The 16650-nt window shown below is 60.6% G+C and overlaps 1 protein-coding gene across 2 annotated transcripts; it reads right to left on the minus strand.

Annotated features, from left to right (window-relative positions):
* Positions 1 to 992: 992 nt before the first annotated feature.
* On the minus strand, positions 993 to 9983 carry SLC20A1 (solute carrier family 20 member 1). Of its 2 annotated transcripts, none has more exons than XM_074928523.1 (11): positions 9759 to 9983; positions 9130 to 9616; positions 8911 to 9051; positions 8726 to 8811; positions 7116 to 7212; positions 5246 to 5365; positions 3435 to 3680; positions 2793 to 3342; positions 2506 to 2691; positions 2097 to 2181; positions 993 to 1660 (listed from the first exon to the last, which is right to left on the minus strand). In XM_074928523.1, the coding sequence occupies exons 2-11, from the start codon at positions 9443 to 9445 to the stop codon at positions 1499 to 1501; spliced, it is 1989 nt and encodes a 662-aa protein (XP_074784624.1). In that variant the 5' UTR covers positions 9446 to 9616; positions 9759 to 9983; the 3' UTR covers positions 993 to 1498. The 2 variants fall into 2 exon arrangements, with proteins under 2 accessions (XP_074784624.1, XP_074784623.1); XM_074928522.1 differs by having other exon boundaries at positions 3432 to 3680; positions 9759 to 9861.
* Between the last annotated feature and the right edge of the window lie 6667 nt (positions 9984 to 16650).

Genomic DNA, 16650 nt, shown 5'->3' on the forward strand with positions numbered 1-16650 from the left:
GCCCTCCAGCCCCCCCCTTTCCCCCCGCGGTGCCCCAGCCCCCCCCCGGAGGAAGCGGCCTCCCACGGCCCCGGCCCCGACGGCGCCAGGAGCGGCCGCGGGCGCCCGGCCCGGAGCCCCCGGGGCCGGTGTTTGCCCAGCGGGGCCGCTGGCAGCGGGGAGCGACCGGCGGCGAATCATTAACCGGGGTCAAGGACCGGCCCCGCCGCCACCCCGATGGGCGCCCCAACCCCCCCGGAGAGGCAGATGCTGCGCGGCAGATGGGGGGGTCCAGCACCGGGGGCCACCCCCAGCACCGCACACCGGAGGGACGGGGACAGGGGGGGGCACCCACGTCCCGTGGGACACAGCCCAGTCCCGGTGCGAAATGCCCCCCCCCCCGCGGGTCACATCCCCCCGCAGCTCCCCCAGGCACAGCCCAGACCCCCCCTGGCGCGCGCCCCCCATGCCTCTACCCCCAGGCAGGGCTCTGCACCCCCCCAGAGCCCCGGGTGTCCCAGCGGCCCCCCACCCACCCAGGCCCAGAGCCAGCCCCGGGCCCCGCTGCAATCGCCCGCACATCTTGCAACACCCTGGTGCCAACGCACTGACGCGGGTCCCCCCGCCCGGCCTTGACCGGGGCCGGGCCCCCCCAGGACGGGAGGGAGCATCGCTGGGGCACCTCGGGGCCGGGAACAGGGCAGGGACAGCTCCTGCCTCCGGGGGCCCCAGGGGCTGGTAACAGGGCCAGGAGCTGCCCCCCAGATGTGGGGCTGTGATAGCACCCCCCCACGCAGGGCTGGGGTGCAGCCCGGGGCTGTTTACAGGCGTTCCGTGACACGGGGACACGTGAGGCTCTTATCAGCCACCCCCATGGAGGAGCAGGGCAGAGGCCACAGGGCAGCAGGTGAGGGGGCCGCCCCAGCACCCCCTCCAGCCCCAGAATCACCGACAGCACCAGCGTACGAAGGAAATTTTTATTGAGTCCGAGGTAGCAGCAGTGGGGGGGGGGGGGGGGGGGGGCGTGGGGGCTGCCCCCCAGGGACCCCCGAGCAGGATGGTTGGGCAGCATCTGATGTCCACACCACTACAGCAATGGAGGCAAAGCTGAACGCAGCAGAGCCTGCGCTGGGGGGCTGCCCCACAGCCCCCAAGCCCTCCGAGGAGGGGCAAAGACCAGCCCCAGTCCTTACTCATGGAGGAATCACTGCCAGAGGATCTTAATTAAGTCATTAAAAATAAGAAAAGTGGCCTCCCATAACTGCTAATCTAAAGCTACAGCGCAGCAGGGGAGTCACCCCCGGGGCAGGTGCAGGCTCAGCGCTGCACCCCCTCAAGGAACTTAGCGCCAAGACATTTATATTAAAAAAAAATATATGTACTTCAGTGACAACACTATGCAGAACTGAGGAAGCCCCAGAGATGACAGCAGCCCCCACCCCGTGGTGGGATGAGCCTCCCCGGCTCCTGGAGGGGAGGGTGGCAGCAGGGAAGCAGGAGCAGCAGGACCCCGGTGCCCTCACACCTTCAGCACGGCGTACTTGAAGACAGCCATGATGGCAGCGCTGATGAGGCCCGAGATGGGGACGGTAACGAACCAGGCCATGAAGATGTTGCGGAAGAGGCGCCAGTCCACCGCCTTCCTGGAGCGCAGCCAGCCCACCGACACCACCGAGCCCACCTGCCCGAGGAGCCGGGGCATGGCTCAGCATGGCAGCCGTGTGGGGCACCCCCAGTGCCCACCACCCCCCAGCTCTTGGTGGGGTGCCCAGGGAAAGCCTCCACCGTGGGGCTCGGTCCAGCCCCGGGGACCCAGCAGACCCCAGGCAAAGAGCAGAGCGAGGAGCTGCCACCCCAGAGCAGCAATGGGGACAGGGAGGTTCCCACGGCCACTGGGCAGAGGCCAAGGGTCCCCCAAAGGGGTTTTGTTCTTCGATCACCTCCTCAGGTACCCCCTCCCCCAGCCCTGGGGTACCACCCACAGACACAAACTCGGAGCCAGTGAGCAGGTTGTGCTTGGGAGCTCCCGCAGAGCTCGGCCTTGGCAGCACCAGGATCTGGGGGGGCCTGAGCTTGCATCAAGCCAGCACCGTCCCCCTCCCACCACCCCCACCTACCTTGCAGTGGGTTGTGCTGATGGGGAGGCCAACGTTGGAGGCGATCACCACCGTCAGGGCAGATGCCAGCTCGATGCTGAAGCCGCTGCAGAGACAGAAAGCGGGTGAGAATAGGGGCACGGGAGCTCCAGCACTCCAGGGGCATCGGGCTGGCTCAGCCCAAGGCAGACGGGGGGGCTGCTCTCCCCAGGCACACCCTGCACAGCAAGGTCAGCTCCTCACCTGGCTTTGCAGACCCCCAGCAGCCCCAGACTGACCCCCGCAAGGGACACAGGGATAAGTTATGGGGCCACACCCACCCCAACTCCACCACCCAAGCAACAAAACCCCCAAGGAGAGCATGGAGAGGGCTCCAGGAGCAGGATGCAGCTTTAGGACCACCTGAAGCCTCCCGCAAGGCCGACCTTACCTCGATGGTGTGATGGGAGTCAGGTCCTTCCCCATCGTCTGGATGACTCTCCTTCCCCAGACCCACAAGCCGATGCAAATACCCACGCCTCCATAGAGCAGCAGCCAGATGGGAGTTGCCGCCTTGGTAGCCACATCACCGGTCTGATAGACCAGGTAGAGTGCAACCAGGGGCCCAATGGCATTGCTGGAAGAGAAAGGAGAGCTGGACTAGAGGGCCAGAAGCTCCGGGCAAGATGAGCACCAGCCCCAGCAAGCGAGCCCACCACTCCCGCTGACCCAACTGACCTGACATCGTTGCCACCATGAGCAAAGGAGCCAAAGCAGGCTGTGAGGATCTGCAGGAACTGGAAGAGGAGGGACACCTCAGGTTTGTCCTGGTCATGCCATTCTTCCAGGGAGCCACTGCTGCCCTTACGCTCACTGCCACCCATCTCCACCTGCGCTGCGTTCAGATCCACGTCAGCCGCTGGGTGAGCGTCCGCCACCGCGTTGCAGTAGCTGGTGTAACTGTCCATGCGGACCCTCTTCTTGGTGTCCGCCACAGGCCAGGTCAGCTTCTCCATCTCCTCGCCCTCCTTGGCCCGGAGGGAGTCCAGGGGCATGCCGCAGATGGCCATGGTGTAGGAGGTGTAGCTGTTGTTGCGCCGCAGGGGCTTGTCCCCCGAGTCCCCCATGCAGTCCCCCATCTTGGCCAGGTGCAGTTTATGCAGCAGCTCCTTGTAGAGGCCGGAGTCCTTGTGCACGGTGTGGTACTGGTACTGGCCACTGGAATTCATCTGGTGGCCCACGGCCTGGTTGAACTGGACAAGGTTGCCATTGGGCAGTGGCATAGGTCCTGTCAAGAGAGACAGCAGGGGCTCAGCACGCGGAGTGGGGGGAGAGACCACCCCAGCACCCCCATATCCCCCCCTGTCCACCACTCACCACTGTCAATGCTGGTTTCCTTCAGGTCAAGGCTGGGGAGCCGCTCCTGCTCCGGGGCCTCCTCCAGGTCCCCCAGGTTGAAGGAAACAGTCCTCTCCTCCACCACTGCCCGGTGGGGCACAGCTGACCTCACGTCAGCAATGGGGCTCTTGGCATCGCCCAGGGGCACCTTGGGCTCCTCGTGGTCCTCCTTCGGGCTGATGTTCTTCTCCATCAAGGGGCTTTCTGAAGGGCTGGATTTGATCTCTCCTGCAAAGGGAGGAAGCTGCCATCAAACCCCTTCCCACCACCACACCCAATACCAAGAGCAAGCCCACACCCCTGACCACTCAGATTTATGGCAACTAAATAAAAAATTTACAGCTTCCCCTCCCCATCCTGAACTTACAGTCGCACCTTGTACCAGGCACAACAGCCAAACCATCACAAGCCAGCTCATCTCCTATTTTTAGACTCCCCCCACCCACACGGGGTGTGGTGAGCACCATTATGGGGCTTTTATGCCTGTTCTTCCTACGGCAGAGGTTCCATTTCGAGCCATGTTTGTCCCATTCCTGTTCCCAGTGGCCGTGGGATGCTCTGGACCTGCTCCTGGGGTGGTTGTGACCCCTGAAGCTGATGAGAAGGTGCCCAGCAGAGCCCAGTTACTCCACCAGCCCATCAGCTCCAGCCTGCTGGGAGGACTTGCCCACCCGGGCTCCTCTCCAGCTCCCACCGGTGGGTGACAAACCCAAACAGGAGCTGGTCTCCACCTCCTGAGGGCAGCCTGGTTTCCTGTCCCACTGGAAGAGCTAAGCCAGTGGCACCAAGCCCTGGAAGCTGAGACTGTTCCTCCCCCTCTACCGGGAAAAGCATGTTTTCTTCAGGTGAAAACATGAGGTCAGCTCCTTCAGACAACAACAAAAACCACCTCCTTGTCACAAACATGACCATTTCCCAGAGTTTGCTCACTACAAGGGCCAGGCTGTGGCATCAAGCTCCTGCAGAGCTCCTCTCCCCCTGCATCACCACGTCCTCCCAGCAGTGCTCCTTAGCAGGCAGGAGAGCCTGCCTTGCAGGCAGGAGTTAAGCCAAAGCTTGAACAGCTGGAAGAATGTCAAGGGCAGCCATAAAGCTGTTAGTCACACCCCAATTACACCAGTCTGACAAGGACACTGGTTATCCCCTCATCTCCAGTTCCTTAAGTGCCCCAGACTGCACACAAAATTTATATGCAAGACCACACACAACTCCAGGAGAGCTGCCTGTACTTTTCAGGAGGCAAAGCTCAGGACTGCTCTTTTGGATGCCTTTCAATAGAGATTTTTTTTTTTTTTTGCTACAGGGAAAGGATTTCATCAGCTTACACAGCTTTAAACTTGTGATCTGCATCTGCCAGGCCAAAGATTGATCAGCGGGTATGCAGAGGATTAAAGGTTACACACTGGTTAACAGGCAGGTTTTCTCCTGCCTTCTCTTCTCTATTAAATAGTAAAATCGGGCTGTTTAATATTGCCTGCTGTCCCATGCAGTTCAAGGAGAGATCACCCTGCTCAGAATTCAGCTGCCAAACACCACTCAGCAGCACAACAGCTACTTCGAGGGGTGTTCTGGGGTTCCAGGGAGCAGCTTTCTGGCACTGCTGCAGGTGAGGAGCACACAGGGTCCAGCACAATGAGATGTGCCCCAGTGACTCAGAGCAGCTTAAGCGATAACTGAAGCTGAGGATCCCTGCTAATAACAGCCCTGCAGCTAATGAGATCTCCCGCGGGGAAAAGAAGTTGGTTAGTCCGAGCATGCCCTTCCCCAAAGGATTGCAGAGAGGCATTACTTACGTTCAATTTTCTTCTTCATTCTTGGACATACAAAGAACCAGACGACGAGAGCACAGACAACAGCACTCCCCGCCAAAATTAGGAGGATACCCCACAGAGGAAGTTTGTCAAAGCCCAGCACTAGGAAATAAAACAATGGATCTTTCAAAACCTCTGGGCAAAAGCCTCCTCAATGTATGACTTTGCTCCTCCCAGCACAGGGACTCCATCACCTGCAACATCCCTGAGCTAATTTGCCTGCCAGGGAGAAATGACAGCACGGAAACCAAGAGCTTAACCCACACAGAAGCCCTTTCCCCCCTGCCCTCCCCCCCCCCAGCCCTCCCCCCACTCCAGGTTACAGTCTCCCCCATCAAAAGCTAATCTTTCACATGTGCAGACACTTTCTCCTCCCTCCTGCAGCCAAACCCGACCAGGAGCTGGTGTGTACCCTGAGCAGGGACAGAAGGAAGGCTCCTCACAGCCCTTGTCTCCTCACTTGCTGCAATGTCAAAGAAAAAAAAAACCACCCAGCACAGCTGCTGCAGCGACAGCGCCGCTTCCCCCAGTTGGGGAGGACACGCAGGACCTGGGCTGCTCCCACCAGAGCCCCCCCCCCCCCCCCCCCCGTCTCCATTCACTCCTCCCGCTGCTGGGGAGATGTTTCTCCTGCTCCTCGAGTCCCTGGGAACTTAAGATCAAGTTTCAAGGCATGAGAGGTGTTATGTGACCTAGTTAAAAGCATTCCCACATGCAGTGTGACTTTTCACAGAGGTTTTTCATGATACAGCCTGCTGCAGCCCCCAGTCAGGGTATCAGGTGCTTGCAACTGCTCAACTCCTGCTGCAGACAACAACTTATGGCCCCTAATGCACCACCAGCAACACTGCAGCTGCTTTACCCACGCATTTGGCTATTTGCTTGTGCCAAGCCTGGGTCACTGAAGGCTACAAACCCCGTACTTGAGTGGCACAGCGCTCACCCAGCCCTCCTGCAGCTGCAGACTCGGGATAAACATGAATCCGCCTCAGGGGTGCCAAGTGATAAAGTGATCTTGGAGTAGCAGCGCTGCTGCTTCACAGCCCCCATAACTCCAGCAGCACCACAGCAACCTTGCCTTCTCCCCCAGGCTGCACAGGCAAGGGAAAGGGAAGCTGACAGCCCTCCAAAAATTTTTCCAGCCACTGTTTACAGAGAAAACCCTGTGGAGCCAGCACCAACTGCCCTTCAGCCCACCTCCAGAGACTCCTCCACAACAGGAAACCCATGCTCAGACCAAAAACAGCTCATGCCGAGTCACCCCGGCGGATGGAGGTTACGGAGCCTCCAGCTCCACAGGCAAAGCCACCATCCCCTGCCAAGCCCTCTCCTACTCCTGTCTGTGACCTGTCCCCCTCAACAACAGCCAAACAAGCATTTCAATTTGGCTTTGCAAACTGAAATAAACTCCTCTTCTCAGTACAGGTGCCAGCTCTTCTTGCCAGGGATAATTAATTTATTCATAGGGACAAGGTGAATCAGGAGGCACAGCCTCCATCCCTGCTTCTAGCCTCGCTACCGGCAGCCCCAGGAGTCTCTTCAGCAGCAGCCAGGTACCTGAGTTTTAGCACAGGTAAGAGAAGGGAAGGGGGAGTCATGTTATCTGCCAGTCCTGTGAAGTCTAAGGAGAAAGGTCTGGAGGGATTTAGTTTGAGCAGGTCTCTTTGGCTGGGCAACTACCTAGCCCAGAACTCAGCGCACGCTAGCCTGCAGCCTTCTGTAACCGGCACAGGCCAGCCGCCTTCTAGAAGATTTCAGCCCTGTAAAGCAAAAAAGGGGTAAATCGTGCATTTAATGGAGGTTTTGTAAAGAATTAAAAAATTCAGGTTCAAGTATTCTGATGCCTACTTACAAGGTGCACCGGTATACATGATTGAGAAGAGGTTGATCCCCACAGTACAGGCATAGAAGATGGGCAAAGCTCGCAAGCCGTTGGGAATGGGATCTGCCTGCAAGACAAGGACCAGCGCTGCAGAAAGCCAGACCCTGAGCAACCAAGAAACAGCCCCTTTGCAAAAGGGGGTTTGTGCCTTCAGTTAACTGCTGAGCAAGTCAAATACCATGCTCCCACAAACCCTGCCAAAAGCCAGAGCTCCCGACAGTTTTTGAGAATAACTCACAGGGCTGCCACTGCCAGAGCCCCGCAGAGAAGGTGGCAGAACACTGTGGCTCCCACAGGGCTCCCCAGGGCAGGACCAGCCGAGTGTCCCACCACCCCCAAGGCTGGGGTATCTCATCTGCTGCCTGGCTCTTGAACCCCTCCTGCAGACCTCTGCAGCCTCCAGCTATGTTTTCTTTCAAATCCCCAGGTGCTTTCAGACTAAACCATTTATCAGACAAAGCTTTCACCTCTTTCCAGCTGACTTGGATGAAATTAAAAAGTATGTTACTCACAAAAGCAGCTTATATGACCACATACCTGCACAGAGAGGCCCTCACCCGAGCAGCAGGAGCACTTAATCTCCACTGCTGCCCAGCAATGGGGGTCTAGCATTGGTACAAACACACTGAGCCTCACCGAACACTGAGCAGGACAGATCAACGGGACTATTCAGTACCGGAATGAAGCACAATAGGGCCAGCCCAGCATTGAAAGGCCAGTTATGCAAGGTTACTCTGACAGCAGTGACGCTGAATTGTTTTAAAGGGCTGCCAGGTAGAAACTAGCAGTGATATCTTAACATCTCTCAAACCAGAAATAGTTAGAGCTAAGACCTCAAATAGTTTAAGTTAACCACAAATATGCAGAAGAAAACGCTGGAGTTTCTCTGTACAGCTGGCTAGATACCCCCTGCTCTGGGCTAGCACATCTTGCACTCAAGGGTCACCATCATCATCTCTGAAAGATGTGGTCTAAAGCTGCACCTCCATTTCGAGCACCTTTGGGTGTGCAACCCCTCTTCCTGGGCTTCCAGGCACTCCCAACAGTGGGAGAACAACCCCAGAGCCAGCCTGAACAGCCCCCACTTTACCTGGGGCCTCAGATGGGAGGAAGGCACAGTTTCTACAGCACCAGTGACAATCCTGGCCCTCCTGGCTTAAAAACAGCCACCACTGTTGGTCATTGCTTCCATCTGCAGCCTGAATAAGAGGAGATCTAGCCTTGCACCAGGATTTAAGATCAGAACTGCTTGACAGGCTTTTCCTATCAATTCTGGGCTACTTCACTACTTGGAAAGTGCAGCAGTTTCTGCTGAGGCCAGACAGGACACTCCTGGCCCAGATGTTTTAGGGGAGGTGAAATGATGCCTCTGCACCTTCCAGGCTCTGCTTTGCGGAGCAGCTAAAAGTCTCACAGTCCCACCTGTTCAGCTCCTCCCAAAGGGCTCATCCAAGTGTCAACATAAGGATGGATGTGTCTGGAGAAGCCCTGGTGCACATAAATCAACAACCACTCTACAGGCAGACAAGGGAGCACCCGAGAGCCCCAGGGCATGAGAAAATGAGGTGGACAGCACTTACCTTACGGAGGATGAACCTCTGGACAAGGAAGAACAGGATAGCAGACATGATGCCAGAAAGGAGGGGTGAGATGAACCAGGACAACACTAGGAGAGAAGAGGCACAATCAGCATCCCCCTGCTGCAAGAGGAAGCTCAGGGGCACATGAAGGCCACACACAGGGGGGTCACAAGAGCCAGACTTACCAATCTTTAGCAGCTCAGACCACTTGACACCTTCTTGGCCTCTGGCCACCAGCGAAAAGCCAATGGTTGCTCCAACAATGCAGTGGGTACCAGAAATGGGGAGCTTCAAGAACGAAGCCACTAGCTGCCACACAGCAGATCCTGGAAAGAAAATCCTGGTCAGAAAGCCATCTCTGGGGTACAGCGCCCCCCATTTAAATCCCCCCCACCATTCCTCACCAAACATGGCACTGATCGAACCCGCCATCAGCAGCTGCTGCGTGGAGTTGTACATCTTCACATCGATCAGCCCCTTCCGGATGGTCTCGCTGACTTTGGCTCCCAGGAGGACGGAGCCCACTGTCTCAAAGACGCTGGCCAAGATGCAGGCTTGCCGGAGGGTCACCACCCCCGAGCCCACCGCCGTGCCGAAGGAGTTGGCCACGTCGTTGGCGCCGACAGAAAAGGCCAAGATGAAGGCGATGATGAAGCCCAGGACCAGCATCCAGAGGAAGCCCCCCATGGGGGCGGATGGCACTGCGGGGGTCGGGTCCATGGCTCGGGTTGGGGGAGCGGGGCGAGGTACTAATAAATTAGGTATAAAATTAAATAGAGGGGCGGGTGGGGGGTCGCTATAGGGCACAGCGGGGCTCCACCATCCTACAACCCCGCCGGCCGCGGGGGCTGGGGGCCGGGTGCTGCGCCATGGCCTGCGCCGCTCCTCATCCTGCGGGAGAGACACAGCTCAGCGGGGGGCACCGGATAACGGCCCTTCCCGCGCATCGGCAACGGCCGCTCCCGCGCGCGCGGCCCCCGCCCTCTCCCTCTCCCGCCGCCATGTGCCGCGCCCGCCCCACGCCGCCGCTCACCAGCAGGGCCGGTCGCGCCCTCCGGGAACCTGCCGCTCCGCTCCGCGCGCCGAACCGCCCCCGCCGCCTGCGCCCCGCGCCGCCGCCCGCGCGCTTTAACCCCGTGCCGCGCCCACGTGACCGCCGCGTCTCTCCCTCCCTCTGACGCGCGGCCCCGCCCGCGGCGCCCACTGGCCCGTTCCGTGCCGGAGTGGGCGTGGCCGCGCCGCCATTGGGCAGCGCCGAGCAGGAACCGGGGCCCGCCCCCACCGGCCGCCGACCCCCCCCCGCGCGCGGGCAGCGAGACCCGGCACCACGTGCGCGACCGGCGGCGGCGCGGGCGGGGCGGGGCCCGGCTGGGCTCGGTCAGTCCCGGCGGGCCTGGCTCAGCCCGGCACGGCACGGCCCGGCTCACGGCGGCTCGGTCAGTCCCGGCGGGCCTGGCTCAGCCCGGCACGGCACGGCCCGGCTCACGGCGGCTCGGTCAGTCCCGGCGGGCCTGGCTCAGCCCGGCACGGCCCGGCCCGGCTCACGGCGGCTCGGTCAGCCCCGGCGGGCCTGGCTCAGCCCGGCACAGCCCGGCCCGGCTCACGGCGGCTCGGCCCCGGCGGGCCTGGCTCAGCCCGGCCCGGTCTGACACAGGCGCAGGCTCAGCTCCAGCACGGCCCGGCCCGGCCGCGGGCAGGCTCGGCTCCGGCACAGCCGGGCACGGGTGCGGGCTGGGCTGGGGCATGGTCTGGCACAGCCCAGTGCGGGCGTGGGCTCTGCTGGGCTCCGGCACGGGAGTGGGCTCAGCTCTGCCAGAGCTGGGCACAGGGTCGGCTTTGGGCCCCTGCGGGTCTGGCCCCATCCGGCACCGGCACCACTCCAAGCTGGGCCCCAGTGTGGGCCGGGCACCGCCCTGGGCTGGTCTGCACTGGGCGCAGGGGCCGCCCCTCTGAACCGGCACCACGCGGGGCCTTGTGCTGGCACCGGCTGGGGGCCAGCACCCCACCGCAGCGCCTGGCCCGGGGGGCACCCTCCTGGCCTCAGCACTAGTCCAGCCCACATGTGTCTCCCCCCTCCAGCAAAGGCCCTCTGTGGGGACCGGAGCTAGTTCCCACCAGGACCCTCCACAGGTGGGGCCTGGGGGGTCCCACGGGGTGCCAGGAGGTTTGTGGCTCCCACCAGCCCCCCCCAGCCTGGGCAGCACAGCCCGGGGGGTGCCCCCCCATACCCTGCTGGTGCCCCCCCCCCCCCTCCATGGACACGTGTGCACACGCAGCCCCCACGTGCACACGCTGGGTGCCCACACGTGGCTCCTGGTGGGGTCAGGTGCCGGTGCCCGTCCTGCCTCGGGGTGACCGTTGCCCATCAGGAACCGTGGCTCAGCAGGCACAGCCGCAGCATCCCGGCCCTGGGGCAGCGGGTCAGCCTGGCACGGGGACCTGGAGTGTCCGGCCGGGGGCTGTGCCTGGGCACGGGTCAGCGGCTTGGTGCCGGCCTGGGCTGGTCTGTCGCGGGCCATCGCGTCGCAGGCCGCTGATGACGTGGGCCCACGGATGGCACCCGGCAGGGGGGGAGCAGCCAGGGTGCCCCGGCCCCGCTGCTCCCACATCACCGGGCCAGAGTCCGTCCCGTGTCCCCACAGGCCCTGTGTCCCTGGCCACGTGCAGCGTCGGACAAGCGGAGCAGCAGCACTGGCCATGGCGGGGCTAGGGATCAGGGGGGTCATGTGCCTGGAGCCAGGGGTGCCCTCACCCATCTCAGCCCCCTGAGGCAGTAGCAGGGATGACCCTGTGCCCTTACCCCACCCCATCCCTCGTTCCTGTCCCCCCTGGGAGTCCCCACCTGCCCAGGGGAAACTAAGGCAGAACCCCCTGGACGAAACTGGGAGGACTGAAGGCCCAGAACCCCGGGTCCCACCCCCCCGCACCCCCAAGGCCAGGCAGGGACCCGGGTGTGCCTGCACCCCCCCAGAGGTGGCCCCGGGGGGCATCAGCAGGTGCAACGCCGAGCAGAGTGGATGCAGCACCGAGGATGAGGTGCAGGGCTGAGCACAGGGGTGTGCTGTGGGGAGCGGAGCGGGGCGCAGGGCCGCGCACATGGGGGGCAGCCTGGGGGGCGCAGGGGGCGACGCTGAACACAGCAGGTGCAGGGCTGGGGGGTGAGCGGGTGTGGGAGCTTCTCCGAGCTGCCTCCAGGTGAACGCAGGCGGGGTTGGGACCCAGGAGGAGTCAGCAGCACTGGGGTGCTCAGGAGAGCTGGATGTAGATTAGCTTTGTGATCAGGTGAGCTTCCTGAGGCCTGGAAGAGAGGAAATACCGCTCTTATCTTCAAGGAGGACAAGAATGAAGACCTGAAAACCATTTCCAAGCTCATGATGAGCAAGAAACTGATGGGGAGCGGTCGGCACTGGCTGCCAAAGGGCAGGTTTGCTGGGGAGCGGCTGGGGGAACTGGGGGGTTCAGTCTGGAGAAGAGGAGGCTGAGGGGAGACCTCCTGGCCCTCTGCAACTCCCTGCCAGGAGGGGGCAGAGAGGGGGGATGAGTCTCTGGAGCCAAGGCCCCAGCGCCAGGCCCCGAGGGAATGGCCTCAAGCTGCCCAGGGCAGGGTCAGGCTGGCTCTGAGGAAGGATTTCTGTGCAGAAGGGGCTGTTGGGCGTTGGAATGGGCTGCCCAGGGCAGGGGGGAGTCCCCGGGATCCCTGGGGGGGTTGAAGAGTCGGGCTGAGCCAGCGCTGAGGGATCTGGGGGAGTTGGGAACGGTCAGGGTGAGGGTCATGGTTGGGCTGGAGGAGCTTCAGGGGCTTTTCCAACACAGATGATTCTGGGATCCTGTGAAATTCTCATGACTTCTGAACAGCAAGGGCGAGACAATCAGCTCAGCAGCCTTCAGCACCATGCCAGTCATGGAGCAACATGGACGAACATGTGGCAAAGGGAGTTCCAACCCCTCCACTCAAGTGGGGCCGCCTGGACCTCGTTGCCCAGGACTTTCGAACACCTCGAAGGATGGAGACTCCACAGTCTCTCTGGGTAACCTGTTCCACCAAAGCCACTGGAAATGCATGTGGTGGAAACCCATGGCTTTGCTTTCGACCAGCCCCTGGGCGTTTTTGCTTGACTTCCTATTCACTGGAGAAGAAAAGAGCATCAGACAAGAGCTAGAGCAGTGTGTGGTACAAATTGACATAGTGATGGTGTCGAGTGTAGAAAAACAGCTCTTTGGATGTGGAATCTTAAAAGAGCCCTTCAAACATGCTCGTTCAATTACTTCTGTGGGCTCCTCCTTTCAGTCTTGCAAATGGCTCCTTCCTTTTTCACACTGCACTTGTCTTTCACATTCACCTGCCCCTATGACCACGAGGGAGGAAGAGTTGACAAGAAAAGCCAAAGGACAAAAAAAGTGTTGGCCTCTGGGGAGGGCACAGATTAATCACTCTATGCAACTCAGACAGCCGTCACCTGCAGTGCTTGCTGTCTTGACTCGGGCTCTTCCAGTCCAGTGGCTGGAGCTACTTGCAGTGCAGTGAGGAGCTACCAGTTGTCTTTTTATTTACTGTACTTCTATTAGCATGACCAGTAACTTTAATTTGTGAATAGAACAGGGATGTGTTGGAGGGGGTTGTGGGTTTGGTTTCTTTTAAATCTGAAGCATTAGGATTGTCTCCCAGGCACACTGGCATAAAAAAGCAGGAAAAGAGAAAATGAAAATGTCTGCTGGCTTCAGTCGGCAAGGCATGGAGCCTCAAATCTGATTGGGAAAAAGGTCTTGGGGCTGAATGGCTGTACCTTCTCTGAAGGGCTCCTGGGCTCTTTGGTGGCACTACCAGTGTTGCCCTGCGTGTTCCTGCTTGGCCAAAGGCCATTCCCAGTGCACAAGGGACACCCAAGCGATGCCTTGCAGGGCTGTTGAGGTGACTCTCCTGGTTCCTGGGCAGGGGCTGGGTCTCAGCCAGGATCAAGAGGGAAGTTTTCCCTGCTGTTGTAGTATCTTGCCACCATAAGCAAGAGAGGTTCTGGCAAGGCTGGAGCCAAATAAATCCTGCCAGGAAAGGTGGAGGAGGAACAGAGAGTCTGGCTCTGACCTTCCACCCCAGAGAGCCTGTCCTTTGGCAGAGCAGCCACCCGCAGCCACCTCGCCCACTGGGCCAGTGGTTCCTGCAGGAGATGGGCAGGACATCTCGCCCTCTTCATGTACACATGGACACCTTCTGAGCTGCACTTAGGCTTGTGGGGAAGGTTGTGCTCCATCAGGAAGCGGATGGGGCCTTCCTGGGAGGGTGGCAGAGCTGTGAGTCCAACCCGCACGGACCTGCCCAACCGCAGACAAATGATGCTGGAGGGGACCCAGGGGAACCCCAAGGTGGGGAAACGCCAAGGTGAGCAGTGCTGGGGCCACGCGGAGGGGTGCTTGTGTGGGAGCTCCCGCTCCTGCTGCCCTCAGCCCCCTTGGAAATGCCAAACAAAGTCCCCTGGGGCCAGCTCCCCACTGGAGTCACCAGTATGTGCCTGGCAGGACCTTGATCCGCAGGTCCGGGGGGGGTGGGCAGCAGTGCAAGGGCACAGCAGCCCCCCTCACCTCGGGGGTGGCCCCTCACCTCGGGGTGGCCGTGCACAGGCAGCTCACCCCTTTCTTGCCCCATGGGGGACTGGAGCAGGCATGGGGAGGGGAAGGGAGCACCCAGAAAGGGACAGGGCTCTAAGGGGAGGGTCAGCGAGTGCCTAGAGGGCAACCCTGAGGGCACCCCAGGACAGCAGAGGAGGTGGAAGTAGAGGAGGTGTGAGCCTGCAGGAGGGGAAGGGCAGAGACCTGAGCCATTGTCCTGGGAGGGGAAGGGATCTCACACAGGGGCAGGCAGTGTCTCAGCTCAGGCCCGGGTCAGCAGAGGAGATGTCATCGCGTGTGGAGGGAAGGAGAGGACTCTGAGCATCCAAAGAGGGGAAGGAAGGAGCCGTGAGGGATCCAGACTGGACAATAAGAGGGATGTGAGCGTGAACAAAGGAGAAATGGCAGGTCAGAGGAGACCCAGCAGGCAGCAGGAAGAGGTGTGAACAGGCACTGCAGGGAACACGGGAGGCTGGAGGAGCCTTGGAGGGGAAGTGATGTGCTCCGGGTGTGCAGAGAGGGGAAGGCCAGCGAGGGTTGGGCTGCAGGAGCTCGCAGAGGGGAAGGGAGGGTGCTCAGAGAGGGGAAGGGACGGGAGCAAACAGGGCTGTGCGGTGGGTTGACCTTGGCTGGCTGCCAGGTGCCCACCCAGCCGCTCGATCACTCCCCCTCCTCTACAGTCAGCGGGGGGATACACGACGAAAGGCTCAGGAGTTGAGATAAGGACAGGGAGATCACTCAGCAATTGCCAACACCGGCAATTAATGATTGCCAGTTACCAACAGAGTAGGCTAATGAGAAATTAGAATAATTCTAAAAACACCTTCCCCCACCTCTCCCTTTTCTCCAGGCTCAACTTCACTCCTGATTTCTGCTCCAGCATGGACCTCCATGGGTGCAGGGGACAGCCTGCCTCACCCGGGTCTTCTCCAGCCCCAGTGCCTGGAGCGCCTCCTTCCCCCGACCTTGGTGTCTGCAGGGTTGTTTCTCTCACATTTTCTCGCTCCTCTCTCCCAGCTGCTGTTGTGCAGCAGTTTTTGTTACCACAGCGGTGCTACCGCCGTTGCTGATGGGCTCAGCTTTGGCCAGCAGCAGGTCCATCTTGTAGCCAGCTGGCCCTGGCTCCGTCAGATGTGGGGACAGATCCTGGCACCTTCTCTGGCATCTTCCCTGCTACCAAAACCTTGCCATGTAAACCAAATACAGATGGACGCAGGAGGATCCAATGTGCCTCTCGGAGGGCAAGGCGAGGGCGGTGAGGGCAGGGGAGGGATGGAGGGCTCTGACAGTGCTGGGGTGGTGTTCCCTCAGGCTGGTCAGAGGAATGGTGGGGGTCTGGCAAGGGATTAAATGGGTCAGGGAGACACTGGAGGAGACCTCAGCAAGGAGGGGGAGTCTGTGAGGATGGGTCAGGAGTGGAGCCAGGGTGGGCAGGGTGATGACCATTGGGGTGCTGGGGGTGTTCCAGGAGGTACTAGTGAAACTTGGGAGTTCCTGGTGGGTCAGCGAGCGTTGGGGTGCCCAAGTGATGTCATTGGGGCACCTTCAGGGACCTTCAGATCAAAGCCAGTGCCAGGTCTGGGAGCACGGATGTACTTTTCAGCTCAGCAGCACCAGGAACCCTGTTCCCCTTCTGCTGTGCCACCCCAGGGGCATTTTGGACAGCTCTGCCCCAGGGCTTACACAGCTCCTCTCCCTGGAGCCTGCTGCCAGGTGGGAATGCCCTGTGCCAGGAGGATTCTGGGGGAAGGCAGAGAAATTGCAGCGCTGGAAACCTGCACTACCAGTGCGTCAAGCACAGGATTTACAGATTTGATCATGTTGAGCACACCTGGAGGGTTGTGTCCAGTTTTGGGCACCTCAGTACGAGAGAGATCTGGAGGGGCTGGAGCGAGGGCAGAGGAGGGCAGCGAGGCTGGTGAGGGGCTGGAGAATCAATCCTGTGAGGAGGCAGGGAAGGAGCTGGGAGTGTTCAGTGTGAGGAGGAGGAGGCTGAGGGGAGCCCTCATCCCTCTCTGCAGCTCCTGAGAGGACATTGCAGAGAGGCTGGGGCTGGGCTCTGCTCCCAGGGGATCAGGGACAGGACAAGAGGGAACGGCTGGAAACTGCCACAGGGGAGGGTCAGGCTGGGCAGGAGGAGAAAATGTTTCCCAGCAAGAGTGGTCCGAGAGTGGAACAGGCTGCCCAGGGAGGGGGGAGTCCCCATCCCTGGGGGGGTTTCAGGGCCGTTGGGATGAGCTGTGGGGGATGTGGGGTAGGGGAGAACTTTGTAGAGTCGGGCTGAGGGTTGGACTCGATGATCCCGAGGGGCTTTTCCAACCTGA

The sequence above is a fragment of the Athene noctua genome, chromosome 28 (assembly GCF_965140245.1).
Source record: "Athene noctua chromosome 28, bAthNoc1.hap1.1, whole genome shotgun sequence".
Classification (NCBI taxonomy): domain Eukaryota; kingdom Metazoa; phylum Chordata; class Aves; order Strigiformes; family Strigidae; genus Athene; species Athene noctua.